At 42.6% G+C, this 15,519-nt stretch overlaps 1 protein-coding gene across 1 annotated transcript in view; it reads right to left on the reverse strand.

The window, feature by feature from the left end:
- Positions 1 to 218: 218 nt before the first annotated feature.
- Positions 219 to 15,519, reverse strand: part of LOC111525260 (DNA-dependent protein kinase catalytic subunit) — a 178,046-nt gene continuing 162,745 nt past the window's right edge. Inside the window, exons 76-85 of the mRNA XM_026456188.1 lie at positions 11,980 to 12,184; positions 10,641 to 10,708; positions 9,304 to 9,524; positions 9,103 to 9,195; positions 6,003 to 6,092; positions 5,730 to 5,801; positions 5,461 to 5,662; positions 4,702 to 4,890; positions 3,862 to 4,001; positions 219 to 1,477 (exon numbers count right to left, since the gene is read on the reverse strand). Of these exons, the coding sequence (XP_026311973.1) occupies positions 1,273 to 1,477; positions 3,862 to 4,001; positions 4,702 to 4,890; positions 5,461 to 5,662; positions 5,730 to 5,801; positions 6,003 to 6,092; positions 9,103 to 9,195; positions 9,304 to 9,524; positions 10,641 to 10,708; positions 11,980 to 12,184 (1,485 nt within the window). The 3' untranslated portion in view covers positions 219 to 1,272. The remainder of the gene's footprint in view (positions 1,478 to 3,861; positions 4,002 to 4,701; positions 4,891 to 5,460; positions 5,663 to 5,729; positions 5,802 to 6,002; positions 6,093 to 9,102; positions 9,196 to 9,303; positions 9,525 to 10,640; positions 10,709 to 11,979; positions 12,185 to 15,519) is intronic.

Here is a 15,519-nt window from a genome sequence, read left to right on the forward strand (position 1 = left end):
ACTATGTTGCCCTCTTGGTCTTTAACTCCTGGGCTCGAGGAGTTCAGGCAATCCTCTGGCCTTGGCCTCCCAGTGTGCCCGGGCATTAATGTTTATTTTAAATGCCGTAACGCATTTAACCTGCATTTATCAGAACAAACTAGGCAAGTAGTATAATAAACTATTTTGTAAGATGAATATTTTGCTCTTCAAACTGCATAAGAGAGATAGATACACACTACTTTTGGAAAAAAACTTTATTAAACACTCAAGAGTATACTTCTCAAAATCACAGAAGAGTTTCCAAATACAAGTGTTAGAAGGAGAAAACAACAACAAAAAGCTAAAAGCCAATCAGAAACAGTTTGGGTGTGCAGAGGACTGGAGGGGGCACAGGGACTGCACATGGGAAGGAGCCACTTTTGTATTCCATAATTTGATCTTGTGCTAGAATGCATGCTTTTTTTTCCCCTCCAAATGAGGAATTCATTTCAAACAGGAATTTCTTTTATTCTCCTGGAACTAAAATGCTTAGTGCTATCCCTAACGTCAACCATGAGATTTTTGCAGCTATCCCAAATTTGTAATGCAAAAAGCACTTTTATGTATCTTGCAGTTGTAGATCGGAATAGCAAAAGTGAATGCTATGACCAAAATTTTTACCCTCCTAAATAAAGATGTTCCCTTCTAGAGAGCAAATCTACCATAAAATGTCAAAACTAAGAGAATAAAATGAAAGGAAAAAACCTAGAAAAATATCCTAAAATATCAAATGCAGTCATTTCTAAATATAAGCCATAATTAGAGCTTTACCTATTGTTCTTATTGTTCCTATGCTGCTTCTACAATGTTACATCAACTATACTTAGCTTTACTCTCCCAAAATCTTGGCCACGAAGCCTTCTGAGTGTGCTTTCCAATGTGCCAGAACCAGAAGGGCATTCCAAGGTTTCTCACATTTCCTGTTTATGGAGACGGCTGTTTCACTAACTTGCAGCACTTGTAAATGCTTTGAAAGCTGATCACATACTGTATTCTTAATACTTTGGTAAGCCTGGATATGTATCTTTCTATAAACCTCACCTAACCTTTGATGTTACTATAACCTTATCTTTGACTTAACCCATATACATTTACTCATAATCTTGATTTAAACTCATGCTATAAAACTGTAGCACAAAAGAGATTTCTCTTTAGTGCTTCAGGAAAATCAGCTCATGGATTACTGCCAACCAAAGTATAGTAGATTCTTTAAACAATGTAACGCTTTCTATCTGCAGACTCCCACAGACCTCACATCCAGGGCTCCCATCCTTCCCAGGTTCTGCCAAGGATGTTGGGGTCTGTCGCCTGGTCCATCAAGCACTTCACTTGAGTTTCTTCTGAAAGCCCACCCTCTGGTTCTCGGGCACGAATGTTGTGATCTTTGCTTCCTCGTGCCACAGCCACATAGTCTCTGAAGGCAGGGGCCTTCTCGTGACCCAGTAGCAGCTCATCACTGGAAAAAGAACAAAGAGAAAACACAAAGCATGTGTTATTTTCCTTTGTTGCCCGCATTCCTAGCGATCCTATCCAAACACATTCCCCATGTCATCACTCAGAGTCTTTTCTGTGGCTTATAATCTTTCAGTCAAAGACTGGATCTGTAGGAAAACAGAACATGAATTATGCTGCTCAAGTTTTTGTGTGAATGTAAGCCTTCACTTCTCCTGAATGAATTCCTAGGATTCACCTAGGAGTGGCATTGCTGGGTTCACAATGGTAACTCTATGTTTAACTTTGTGAAGAACTGCCACTTTCCCACAGCAGATGCACCCTTTCCCACTCCCACCAGCAGAGTATGAGGAGTCCACCTTCTCTACATCCTCACTCAACATTTGTTAGATTCCTTTTTTTTAATTTAAAAAAAAAAAGAAAGTTTTAAAAATTTTTGGTAGATACAGGGTCTTGCTATATTGCCCAGGCTAGACTTGAACTCCTGGGATCTAGTTATCCTCCTGCCTTGGCCTCCCAAAGTGCTGGGATTACAGGTGTGAGCCACTGCATTAGCCCTATTTTAAAATTATAGCCATCTGGCAAGGCGTGGTGGCTCACCTGAGGTCAGGAGTTCAAGACCAGCCTGGCCAACATGGCGAAACCCCATTTCTACTAAAAATACAAAAATTACCAGGTGTGGTAGCATGCACCTGTAATTTCAGCTACTCAGGAGGCTGGGACAGGAGGATCGCTTGAACCCAGGAGGTGGAGGTTGCAGTAAGCCTGGGTGACAGAGCAAGACTTTGTCTCAAAAATTAATTAATTAAATAACAGCCATCTTAGCAGGTGTGAGGTAGTATCTCACTTGGATTTCCCTGATGACTAGTGATGCTGAGCATTTTTTCACGTGCTTATTGGCCATTTGTATATTTTCATTAGAGAAATGTTAGTTCAAGTCTTTTGACTTTTTTTTTTTTTTTGAGACAGGGTCTTGCTCTGTCACCCTGGCCAGAGTGCAATGGCGCAATCTCGGCTCACTGCAACCTCTGCCTCCTGGGTTCAAGTGATCCTCCTGCCTCAGCCTCCCTAGTAGCTGAGATTACACGCGTGAGCCACTGAGCCCAGCCCTGACCATTTTTAATTGTCTATCTATTATTAGGCTATAAGAGTTTTAAAATGTATTCTAGATACAAGTCCCTTATCAGATACATGACTTGCAAATATTTTATCCCATTCTGAAGGCTGAAACACTTTCTTGATAGCACTCTGTGAAGCACAAAATTGTTTAATTTTGATGAAGTCCAAAGTATGTATTTGTTTCCTGCTTGTGCTTTCAGTGTCATACCTAAAAAATGGCAAGTATCACAACAAAATCCAAGGTCAGGATGATTTACTCCTATTTCTATTTTTTTTTTTGAGACAGAGTCTTGCTTTGTCGCCTAGGCTGGAGTACAGTGGCGCCATCTTGGCTCACTGCAACCTCCACCTTCCGGGGTTCAAGTCATTCTCCTGCCTCAGCCTCCCTAATAGCTGGGATTACAGGTGCGCATCACCATGCCCAGCTAATTTTTGTAGTTTCAGTAGAGATGGGGTTTCACCTTGATGGCCAGGGTGGTCTCGAACTCCTGACCTCAAGTGATCCACTCGCCTTGGCCTCCCAAAGTGTTGGGATTAGAGGCGTAAGTCACCACGCCCAGCTGATTTACTCCTATTTCTAAGTGTTTTATAGTTTTGACTCTTACATTTAGCTCTTTGATCCATTCTGAATTAATTTTTCCACATGGTGTGAAACTGGGACCTAACTTCATTCTTTTGCCAGTACTATCTGTTGGAAAGGTCACTGAATGGTCTTGGCACTCTTGTCAAAAATAAGTTGACCATAGACTGCCACTATTACTTAATTCTAAAGTCCAACTTTTTTCCTTCCTGTGAATCATCTCCATAAATTTATATTTGCTTTAGACCTCAACAAGAAAAAATTTTAAAGCTAACCTAAAAGCCAACCCAAATTGGAGTCTCATCTAACAAGTCCACACCGTGCTTTTCATACCTAGGTACTATGTCCATCAGGGTCAAATGCCCTAAAAAGGACAAAAGCAAATTTAAAACCTAAGCCTCCTCATGCATGTAACAATATTCTGGCCTAAGAGCACACCTTCTGTTTCTCCAATTGGCACAACTGTTCGAGGGACTGAGTGTAAGCCTGAAGACATACGTCACAGTTGCAGGCCTCGCCCTGGCTTTCGGGAAGTCAGCCTCTCTAAGCCCTGCTTTCCTCTTCAATGAAAGCAGAGGAGTCATGCTAACAGAATATCAAGTGCTCAGCACTTTGTACATATGTTGGTTCCTCGAGAAACAGTAGCATGTTGGTAGTCTGTTAGTTTTTTCCACATATAAAAATCTTACCAAGTAATGACTGCTGGATTGGCACCTGCCAACTTTCTCTTAGCGTAACATATTTTCTGTCGGGGATACCAATTTTTTTCAGCAACATTTATTTCTTGAATCCATGATCCTCCTTTTTTCAGCATTTTCTGTTCAAAATTCTAAAAGAAAAGAAGATGATTTTCCCAGCTGATTATAATGGTACATACAATCATGTCCAAACAGATTAAATCTAGTAATGATCTTAAAGTAAACAAACATCTATAACCAGGAGTAGCCTTGCTTTATTGTCTACAGCTACAAAGCTGTTCATACAGACTCCATGGTGTACACATCATGAGACGAGGGGCCTCAGCAGGCCCCTTATTTCTCCAAATAAACGTTTTGCCTCTTAACTATTTTTTTGAGGCAGAGTTTCACTCTTGTTGCCCAGGCTGGAGTGCAATGGCGTGATCTTGGCTCACTGCAACCTCTGCCTCCCAGTTTCAAGCCATTCTCCTGCCTCAGCCTCCCAAGGAACGGGGATTATAGGCGTGCGTTACCACACCAAGCTAATTTCTGTATTTTTAGTAGAGACAGGGTTTCACCATGTTGGCCAGGCTGGTCTCCAACTCCTGACCTCAGGTGATCCTCCCATCTCTGCCTCCCAAAGTTTCGGGATTATAGGCGTGAACCACTGGGCCCGGCCTCTGGTTTTCAAGCCAGACAATCCTAAATACTAATTTTGAGAAATGCTGTACAAAATAATGTAAATATTTTCATCAACATGACTCGATGCACTTCCATCATACACGGGAGATACCAGCTCGATCACAGGGACACTGTCAAAAAAGTGAAAAGTGCACATGAAACAAAACCTACTTTCCAGTCAAAGGAAGGCTCCTTGACAAACACATCCATGGTGTTGGTGAGCAGGCCAGGGTCTGAGCGGAAGGCCCGGAGCGCGTGTACCATGACGCTGTACATAAGGCCCATTTCTTTCATTGGTAACATCAGATTGATAAACTGGCGAGTTAGCCGAAAAGGCATCAACTCAGGGACTGGCAGAAACTAAACAAGAAAAAAAGGCAAGCAGCAGAATATGTAAGCCAGAACTCTCAAAGTACCGAGCACAAACGGCAGCAACCTCTCATAGTTACTGTTCACATTTAGTAACAATACAGACCCTGCTTCCCTTGAAATCAGCTGCACAGACGTGAGTTCCTACGCTCAGGAGTAACCACCTTAGCTTGCATTATCCCTCAGTGCAAAACCCACGTGCGCAGGATACGGGCCGCAGATATTGAGAAGGATGGATCCAAATATTCAGAGGTTAACCAGAGAAAAGATATGTATCACATTTTTTACCAGACATTTTTATTATGGGGCTTCCTAAAACTTCCTTAGAGTCTTCCTTTGATCTGCGAACACATTTGATTCCCGGTTCTGATGATATCATTGATCACCATGACTTCTGTGACCTGACAAGGCTGCAGGAAGTGATTATCCCTTTCTGCAATCAATGACCATGACAAAACGAATCTAATATGTTGTTCTTCCTTAAAAACTGTCTATTTCTGGAGGGTGTTGAAAGTCCTATGATGACTCTCGCCCAGGATCATGAGAGCACAGCAAGCGCACCTGTGTAGCAGATCCAAATGCATGCCCAAAGTCGATCCCGATCATGCCGCCAGTCTCCATGGCCACCATAAAGTTGTTTAGATGTCTGTCTCCAATCCCGAGGATCCAGTGGCTGATGCATATCAGAGCATGAGAGCTGGCAAAGTGGGAGCGGAGTGCCAGGAAAGCCTCGGGGCTTGTACTCATCCTCACAAAGGCCCGCCTGCAAGAGAGACACAGCTGTGCGGCTGCTGTGATCCTGCTAAGGGTGAGGGCAGAAGGGTACTTACTTTAAGAGATCGGCAGGCACTTTACTTTCTCGTTTTCTAAAAGAGGTGATTGTTTCAGTACGATTAGCTCCCCTATGATTTAATAATAGAAACATCTAATTAGAAAAAATTCTCTGACTTAAAATTTAAATTTTAAAACTTTTTGTTTATACTGAGACTCAAATATCAAATAATCTTGATGATCTCTCTGAGGCAAAGCTTTCTAAGAATCAAAAGAAAACATGCAATTCGCAGAAGAACGAACTAACAAAGGAAAATCAAAACCAAACTTACTTATACATTAGCATGTAAGCTCCAACATCATGTTTTCCTGACATTTTTGTCAGCCAATCTCTATATTCACACAGCGGTGCCTTGGGATCACTAGTGAGTGAGAAAGGGGGAATCCGAATTAGGAAGATTTTAGCATTATGTGATTTCAAAGACAAAGATCACCAAGAATTCACTGAAAAATAGCAAAGCAACAGGAAAAAAATAATATGACTTTTAACCATATTCAATATTAATACTGAACCCACATTACTCTGGATCTTGAATTTCAATATACCATTATTCATGCTTAATTATTCCTAAAGAAATCCAAGCTATTACCTATGAAAAATTTAGGTACAAAACCATTAAATACAATAAATTTCCCACTGACATAGAGAGGAATAAGATGAACTAAACATAACTGTTTATTAACCAGGCATGCAATTCTCCAACTTTGACCTAGAAAGAATCATAACAAGAGGGCGACAGCACCACAGGCAGCTGCTAGAAGCCTCAGGCCATGTCACTACCACAGCCAAAAAGCCCACACAGTTTTGCTAAAGATGGATTATGTCTGTTTTTATCCTTATTTAGATCACTTCCACATCTTTTTCTTTTTTCTTTTTTTTTTCTTTTGAGATGGAGTCTCGCTCTGTCGCCAGGCTGGAGTGCAGTGGTGCAATCTCAGCCCACTGCAACCTCCGCCTCCTGGATTCAAGCGATTCTCCTGCCTCAGCTTCCTGAGTAGCTGGGATTACAGGCAAATGCCACCACGTCCAGCTAATTTTTGTATTTTTAGTAGAGACGGGGTTTCACCATGTTGGCCAGGCTGGTCTTGAATGCCTGACCTCGTGATCTGCCCGCCTCAGCCTCCCAAACTGCTGGGATTACAGGCGTGAGCCACCGCGCCCGGTCTCTTTTTCTTTCTTTTGAGACTCTGTCGCCCAGGCTGGAGTGCAGTGGTGCAATCTCAGCTTGCTGCAACCTCCAACTCCTGGGTTCAAGCGATTCTCGTGCCTCAGCCTCCTAAGTGGCTGCGATTACAGGCACCCGCCACTACGCCCAGCTAATTTTTGTATTTTCAGTAGAGACAGGGTTTTGCCATCTTGACCAGACTGGTCTTGAGTTCCTGACGTCAGGCGATCTGCCCACCTCGGCCTCCCAAAGTGCTGGGATTACAGGCGTGAGCTGCTGCGCCTGGCCAGTGCCACATCTTTCTTCATATTTCCAATATGTAGATATACACACAATCCACAGTAAATATGAGAAAATATTTTTTCTTTTTTCTTCCAATAACCTTCTGCACTCCTATGAGAAAGTATTTTCTTAAATGACAATGGATGCTTAAGTGAACTTGAAAAGTTGTTTTCAATGTTTCCTAGGAAAAAGGCAGTACCTGGGCAGTGGGAAACAATGTGATATACATATGTTTGGGTACTTTTGTGAGGAAAGCTTTAACAAGTTTTCCCAATAAAATCTAAAGACAGAACAGCTTCACGTGTCACTTAGCAATTCAATCACTTCAGCTGAAATAAATCTTTTCTAAGTTGCTACTAAAGTTAACTTTAAAAGTAGTCTCCTCCATCTTAAAATTCTCTCCTCCTAGTTTAAAGTGAGATCAAAATTCTTAGGTTATAAAACCGTAGGCTGGGCGCAGTAGCTCAGGCCTGTAATCCCAGTACTTTAGGAGGCCAAGGAGGGCGGATCATGAGGTCAAGTGATCAAGATCATCCTGCCAACATGGTGAAAACCCATCTCTACTAAATACAAAAATTAGCTGGGCATGGTGGCGCACGCCTGTAATCCCAGCTACTCGGGAGGCTGAGGCAGGAGAATTGCTGGAACCCGGGAGGTGGAGATTGCAGTAAGCCAAGGTCATGCCACCGCACTCCAGTCTGGCGACAGAGAGAGACACTGTCTCAAAAAAACAAAACACTGTAACATGCTGAATTAAGAAAAAAAATAGCAAGGATTTTAATAATGGGTACTGGAAGTGCCCTAAAAAAAGGCAGTTGGAAATTATTTACATAATTCCATTACGTAAGGTGCTTTCAACTCTCCTGGTACCTATATTAACCCTGTGCCCCGTCCCACAAATGTAGAGAGGTACCACGGGAAAGGCGACACCTGCTTGGCACCTGCATTGTCAGGCAGAGGCTCAGTGCCAGGGCTAGATCTGGAATTTGTGAGACTCCAGGAAGCATGCTCATCAGTTGCCCCGTATTCCAGGGAAAGTAGAAACAATTCTAAGCAAAGGACTCAAATGTCTGGAACTAAAAGTTGGTGAACACTGCCCTGTAGAGTAATTATCACCTGGGAACATGAGTTTGATAAGAATATGTTTGATTTTTTCAGAAATCTTTCCTGACTGAAGGGAACACTGCCCCTATTTAAAAACTTTTTAGGAAAGAATCAGAGGATATCAAAGAGAAAGAGGCCCTGAAGCTGTTCCTTCATCCTACAGCTTCGTCATCCAAACCTGTCAACTTTGGTTGTCAAAATCTGTCAACCCTCAAAATGTTTCTCATGTTGTCCTTATTTTTCTTTACAAAAACAAAAAGGAAATAAAAAAAACTTGTGGTTAAAATATACATGTTAATTGTAGAAAACTTGGAAAACAGAGAAAAGGATAAAGAAAAATAAAAAAGCATCCATATCATGACTAGTAATCCCAGCTACCCTACTTTACAGGCTAAGTGACACAGGACAAGTTACTTGACCTTTCTGGGCCTCAGCTTCCTCATCTATATAGTAGTGATAATAATACTCACTTACCTTGTAGGTGGTTGGTGAGAAGTAAATTGATTCATACACGTTAAAAACTGAGAACAGTGCCTATCCCACAGAAAATGTTTTACTACATGTTATCTGCTAATTTTATTATTATTTCCTTCAACAATTTTTCTTCCCCCCACCCAAAGTTAACACATATTTTGTATTATGGTAAAATATCTGCAACTACTGGTTAGCAGCCAGCACTCCATTTGGTTTATTGACCCAGCCAGCAGACTGCGGGGCAGGCAGTGTGGGCTCTCGAGCGCGCCTGTCACGGCCCCGACCTGCCACTGGAGAAGTGAGGGGAGGCGACTGCTGGGGGAGCAGGGCGTGTGGCCGCCCTTACCTCAGGTAAGCCGCCTTCTCCTCTTGGGACATGGTGTTCAAAAGAAGGTCCTTCAAGGTAACAGTATTTTCAAGCCACTCAATTAATCCTAACCTGAAAGGGAGAATAAAAGGTTAACGAGTAAACCCAAACTGCTCTTTCTTCACTAGAAAAACAGTCCCGTGGACGCCAAGCAATGTGCAGCAGCCTACTGGCAGTTACCTGGAAGTCATGGGCACCACGCTGTAGGTCCTCAGCTGCAGGGCCCTCTGGCTGCAGGCAGAGTCTCGGGCCAGGATCCCATTCATGACCTGGAAGAGCTGCTCCACACGCTGGTCCTGCCGCAGGTCCTCGCCACCCTTCACCAGGAAAGGGTGCTCCCTCTCGTTGTGGCCACGGATGATGATGCGCTTGGGCCTTCGCATAGATGCCATGACTGTCACCTTCAAAAATCAGAATGTCACCTCAGGGCACAGGCTAGCGGCGTGTCAAACTCAGAGGGAAAAGCCACACTGGCTGTGAGCATTCCTCTGCAGGACTGCCCTCTGAAGACAGTGCCAAAGAAGAGCAGAGTGCCCAGGCCAGCAACGAATTCCTGCTACCTGCTTGTGCCTGACTACTGTGCCCGCAGAAATGTTGTATTCCTGGTTATAAATACTTGCTTATGAATGTGGATTCCCTTAGCAAGCAGCAACAGCCAACATGTAAACTTTCTACAGTGGTAAGCCAACGCTACACATATTTTATAGTGGATACTCACACACAGCTTACTCTTTGAGTTTATGGTATTTTAAATAGAATTGTTGTTCAAACACTGGAGACATTATACTAAGAAACTCAGGGCACGGAGCGGTGGCTCATGCCTGCAATCTCAGCACTTTGGGAGGATGGGGCGGGTAGATCACTTGAGGTCAGGAGTTTGAGACCAGTCTGGCCAACATGGTGAAACCCTGTCTCTATTAAAAATACAAAAATTAGCCAGTCATGGTGGCGCACACTTGTATCCCATCTACTAGGGAGGCTGAGACATGGAGAATCGCCTGAACCCAGGGTGTGGAGGTTGCAATGAGCTGAGAATGTGCCACTGCACTCCAGCCTGGGTGACAGAGCGAGACTCTTGTCTCAAACAAAGAAAAAAAAAAGCTGGGCGCACTGGCTCACACCTGTAATCCCAGCACTTTGGGGAGGCAGAGGTGGATGGATCACGAGGTCAGGAGTTCAAGACCAGCCTGGTCAACATGGTGAAACCCTGTCTCTACTAAAAACTCAAAAAACAGCTGGGCGTGATGGCATGTGCCTGTAATCTCAGCTACTTGGAAGGCTGAGGCAGGAGAATCATTTGAACCCGGGAGGCAGAGGTTGCAGTAAGCCGGAGATTGTACCATTGCACTCCAGCCCAGGCAACAGGGCAAGACTCCATCTCAGTAAATACGTTAAACTCGATATATCTGTGATCAACATGGGCCATTGTCTCTTATTTACTAAAGGCAAACAGATCACTCTCATATCTGAAGAACGTTCATCAGGACAGGGACTGGGTCACACACCCTCACACCTACCCGCTCATCAAACCCGGCGATTCGCACGTGGTACTCTGGCAACGGCTTTCCCCTACCGTCATATTGACCTAAAACAAACCACAGCTTTGCTTAGGAACACCTTGTTAGACAACTGCCTGTATTTTAAAACATGTCTCTTGATCTACTTTTTAAAAAACCAATCTAACATAAAACTTTTTACTGAAAAGTTTTCATTTAAAGGAAACTGACTTTTAAAAAATGTTATTTCTCGGCCAGGCACAGCGGCTTACTCCTGTAATCCCAGCACTTTGGGGGGCCAAGGCGGGTGGATCATGAGGTCAGGAGATAGAGACCATCCTGGTTTACATGGTGAAACCCCATATCTACTTAAAATACAAAAAATTAGCCGGGCATGGTGGCAGCGCCTGTAGTCCCAGCTACTCGGGAGGCTGAGGCAGGAGAATGGTGTGAACTCAGGAGGCACAGCTTGCAGTAAGCCGAGACTGCGCCACTACACTCCAGCCTGGGCGACACGGCAAGACTCCAACTCAAAAAAAAAAAAAAAATTATTTCTCAATTTGACTGATTATGGAACTTAGTGCTCTATTCTGGACAAATCCTAAATAGAAAAATGATGCATTGACTAGAACACTGCATATCCTCAAGGCCAATCAAGCTGCACGTGACAAGGCTTACATTTAAATGTTTTTCTTGAAACGAACCATATGCAACTGCACAGTCGTTATTAATGACAAAGAAAAGTGTTTCTCCAAATATGTTTTTTCTTATACCCACTGAAATGAGAACATGAATAACCAGATTAAAACTTTTTTCTCCTCTGGCGAATATGGGGTGAAGAAAATGGAACATACACAGGTTTCCTCTGAAAAAGTCACGCCTTGAAATCTGGCCAATTTGCTGTGTATCTCTATCCTTAATATTATGATCATTTTTCCTGCAGGTCAGTGACTTATCATTAACTTGTCACTTTAAATGGAACTGTGTACACATCCCAGGAAGTAATCTGAGTCTACACCTGTATTATATTTCTGAAGAAAAGTTATTCAGGAGCAAAGTATGAAATGAATATGTTCAGAGGAAATCTATGATTGCTGTTTACCATTATTACCAAATGAAAATCTGAACATTTGTCAGAATCAGAAATATAAGAACTGTAATCTCATTAAACATTTAGTAATGTGTGCTCATTCATAATTATGGATTTTCCTAATGATGAAAAATTTGGTGAATTTTAAAATTCTTTAAAAAAAGAGATAACTGTCAATATCCCAGTATCACTATTCCAGAAACCACGAGTTCTTATTACAGTGCTGTGCTTCTGACAGTACAGTTCTGTCACCCCTGGAGGTTAACTCACCAGGAATCTCCAGCTCATTTCTCAGGAACTCCACTTTGAAGTCGCTCATCCAGGGCGAACATTCTTTCAGATTCCCAGGGGGTTTTGAGTCTTTGTTCATTTTCAAAAGTAGCATGTTGGTAATGTCACTGAAGTCACTGAGCTTCATTCTTAGTAGCTTAGAACCTCCTTTCCCAAAATGTTTATCAAATTCTTTTCCAAAAGTCTGAAATTAATAAGAATTTACTATAAAGACTGATGTTTAGTTTGGACTGTGGAAACGGCTCTAAGCTTATAAGTGTGTAATGAATGAAGTGTGCAATAATATATGTTTCTTCTCTGCTTTAAGATGTACAGTCTTGGTTGGGCATGGTGGCTCATGCCTGTAATCCCAGCACTTTGGGAGTCCAAGGTAGTAGCATTACTTGAGCCAAGGAGTTCGAGACCAACCTGGGCAACAAACATTAGCCAGGTGTGATGGCACGTGCCTGTAGTTCCATCTACTCAGGAGGCTGAAGCAGGAGGATCGCTATTGAGCCCAGGAGTCTGAACTGTCAGTGAACTATGATCATGCCACTGCACTACAGTCTAGGTGTCGCAGTGAGACTTTGTTTCTAAAAAAAAAAATTATAGTTTTGCTTTCCTTGAATATTTCAATACTCTAAAACATCCAGAGTTTGCCTTTTGTTTCCTGTGTTCCATTATAAGTGACATGGTTAATGCCTGTAATTCCAGCACTTTGGGAGGTCGAGGCAGGTGGATCACTTGAGCTCAGGAGTTCAAGACGAGCCTGGCCAACGTTGTGAAACCCCGTCTCCACTTAAAATACAAAAAATGAGCCAGGTGTGGTGGCTCATGCCTATAATCCCAGCTACTCGGGAGGCTGAGGCAGGAGAATCGCTTGAACCCGGGAGGCAGAGGTTGCAGTGAGCTGAAATCGTGCCACTGCACTCCAGCCTGGGTGACAGAGTGAGACTCTGTCTCAAATAAATACATTAATTAAATAAATGACATGGTTAACCGGGCGAGGTGGCTCACGCCTGTAATCCCAGCACTTTGGGAGGCTGAGGGGGGCAGATCACGTCAGGAGCTCGAGACCAGCCCAGCCAATATGGTGAAACCCTGTATCTACTAAAAATAAAAAAAATTAGCTAAGTGCAGTAGCATGCGCCTGTAGTCCCAGCTACTCGAGAGGCTGAGGCAGAAGAATCACTTGAATCCGGGAGGCGGAGGTTGCAGTGAGCCGAGATCATGCCACTACACTCCAGCCTGGGCGATAGATCAAGACTCGGTCTCAAAAACAAAAAACATGGTTAGTAGTGACTTTTAGTTAATAAATCCTAATAAGGGCTTTAAAAACTTGGCGAAGTCATTTAACCTCTGTGCACTCATTGTCTAGTTACTGTTCTACATCATTATGATGACAAAAATAACTAAGAACAAAGTTAAAAACAGTAAAATAAAGGAAGTAGTTCAGTAGAAATAAATGGCTTATAATTTTTGATACCAACTGAAGAGAAAAATTTAAGAATGCCACTTTCTTTAGTAAAAGTCTTTCAAGTTATTATTTTGGGTAATAAGCCAGAAAAAATATTATTTAAATACTCTTTTATTTTTATTTTTTGAGACAGAGTCTTGCTCTGTCACCCAGGCTGGAGTGCGGTGGCGCTATCTCGGCTCACTGCGACCTCCACCTGCTGGTTCAAGTGATTCTCTTGCCTCACCCTCCCGAGTAGCTGGGACTACAGGTGTGCACCACCATGCCAGCTAAGCTTTGTATTTTTAGTAGAGACAGGTTTCACCATGTTGGCCAGACTGGTCTCGAACTCCTGACCTCGTTGATCCATCTGCCTCGGCCTCCCAAAGTGTTGGGATTACAGGCGTGAGCCACCGCGCCCAGCAGATATGTTTATTCCTAAAAGCAATTATTAAAAGTACTCTACCTTGGAACATATTAATTATCTCTTTGCATTAGCCTCTACTTAGATATTTATTTGAATTATAATTCTGATATCAAATAAAAAATAAATCTCAAGAGCCTTACTAGCAGTTACTCAACAGTTGTCAAGATTTACCTGATCATCTCTAATTAGAAATGTTCTTACCAAATTTATAACTAATGTCACAACATAAATCTGCTGTAAATGAAACGTGCTCTATTTTAAGATAATCCACTATAGGAAAATTGACATATATAAAACAGATTTCTTCTTTGATCTGTAAGTGGATGAAAAAAGTAGAAACAATCTTCAATTCTTAGAATACATGGAAATTAGCTATTTCCAAACATAATCAGCATTATCCTTTCTGAAAGGCATAATGCCCTTAAGGATCCTCTAAAGTCATATTTGAGGCACTTTGTTTTGGTAGATTATTCTTTGAATGAATGCAAGTTATTTTTGATTTGGTACAAAGTGGAAAGTTCTGGATAAATTTTCTAAGGTACTAGAAATAAAACTCCAAACACATCTCCTGCCTGAAAGGAACAAAGGAGGCCTCTGTGCACCCTGCAGGCTTGGGCAGGATCAGGTGCTGCTGCAGGGGGAAGAACTGTGCTTCCCATGGATAGCCCTGCAGGGCAGTCTCAGGGCTTCCAGCAACAAAGTGGCCATGAATTCCGAGACAAGAGACAACGTGCAGATAGGCTGAGGTGGCAGTGCGCTGGGGGCAGACTAGGCCGAAGGCTGTGTGGAGGCGGTGCTGCTAACGGGTATGGGTTTCTTTTTGTGGCGATGAAAATGTGCTAAAATTGATATGGTGATGATTTCATGACTCTGTGAATATACGTAAAACTGTTTTAAATGGATGACTTAAGGGCCATGTGAATTATATCGTAATAAAGCAGTTATTTAAAAAAGGATAAAGCTCTTCCTTTGCACTATACACAGTGGAACTTGAGAACTCTGGCAACAAGAGTTCCAAGACTTATCTAAGCCCTTAAATTTCTTGAGGTTTAATGAATAAAAGTAATTTTGACAAAAACTAGAAAGAAAAGTCAGTATGACCCAGGCTAAGCAGAGAGAATGTAAAGTAAGGTGTTTCAGGTGAGAAAGGAAGAACACTCGACTCTTCTGGAGATCACAGTTGGGGGAGGGATGGGAAAGGCTCTGAAAGGATGCTGCTGCCAAGCCCTAAGGGCAAGAAGTCTCCAGATGGAGGAGGGAGAGAAGGAGCCAAGCAGGCTGCAAAGGTGTGGCAACTGGGCTGACTGCAGTCTACTTGCTCCATCATTCCCATCACATGATGGTGTGTTTTCCTTCCAACTCCAGCACCCTCTGAAAGATCTCACACTTACCACACTTGTCCTAGGCACAGCTCTTGGTGAGCAGTTTTGTCACACAACCCCTTTGTATTTGGGGACTGGATCCTGAGCACCCAGAACTGTGCCCCGAACTAAGTGCTTGAAAATACTTATCAGCTTATTTAACACAAGCCATCTGAAGAACTGGAAATACCAATCTATATGTAACTTTCAGATCTAAAAATCTGAGCATGAACAACATGTAATGAAACTCTGAGGTTTTACCTACTAACCCACCTGCTACCAGCTAACCTAAACAT

This window comes from Piliocolobus tephrosceles, chromosome 7, assembly GCF_002776525.5.
Source record: "Piliocolobus tephrosceles isolate RC106 chromosome 7, ASM277652v3, whole genome shotgun sequence".
NCBI classification, from domain to species: domain Eukaryota; kingdom Metazoa; phylum Chordata; class Mammalia; order Primates; family Cercopithecidae; genus Piliocolobus; species Piliocolobus tephrosceles.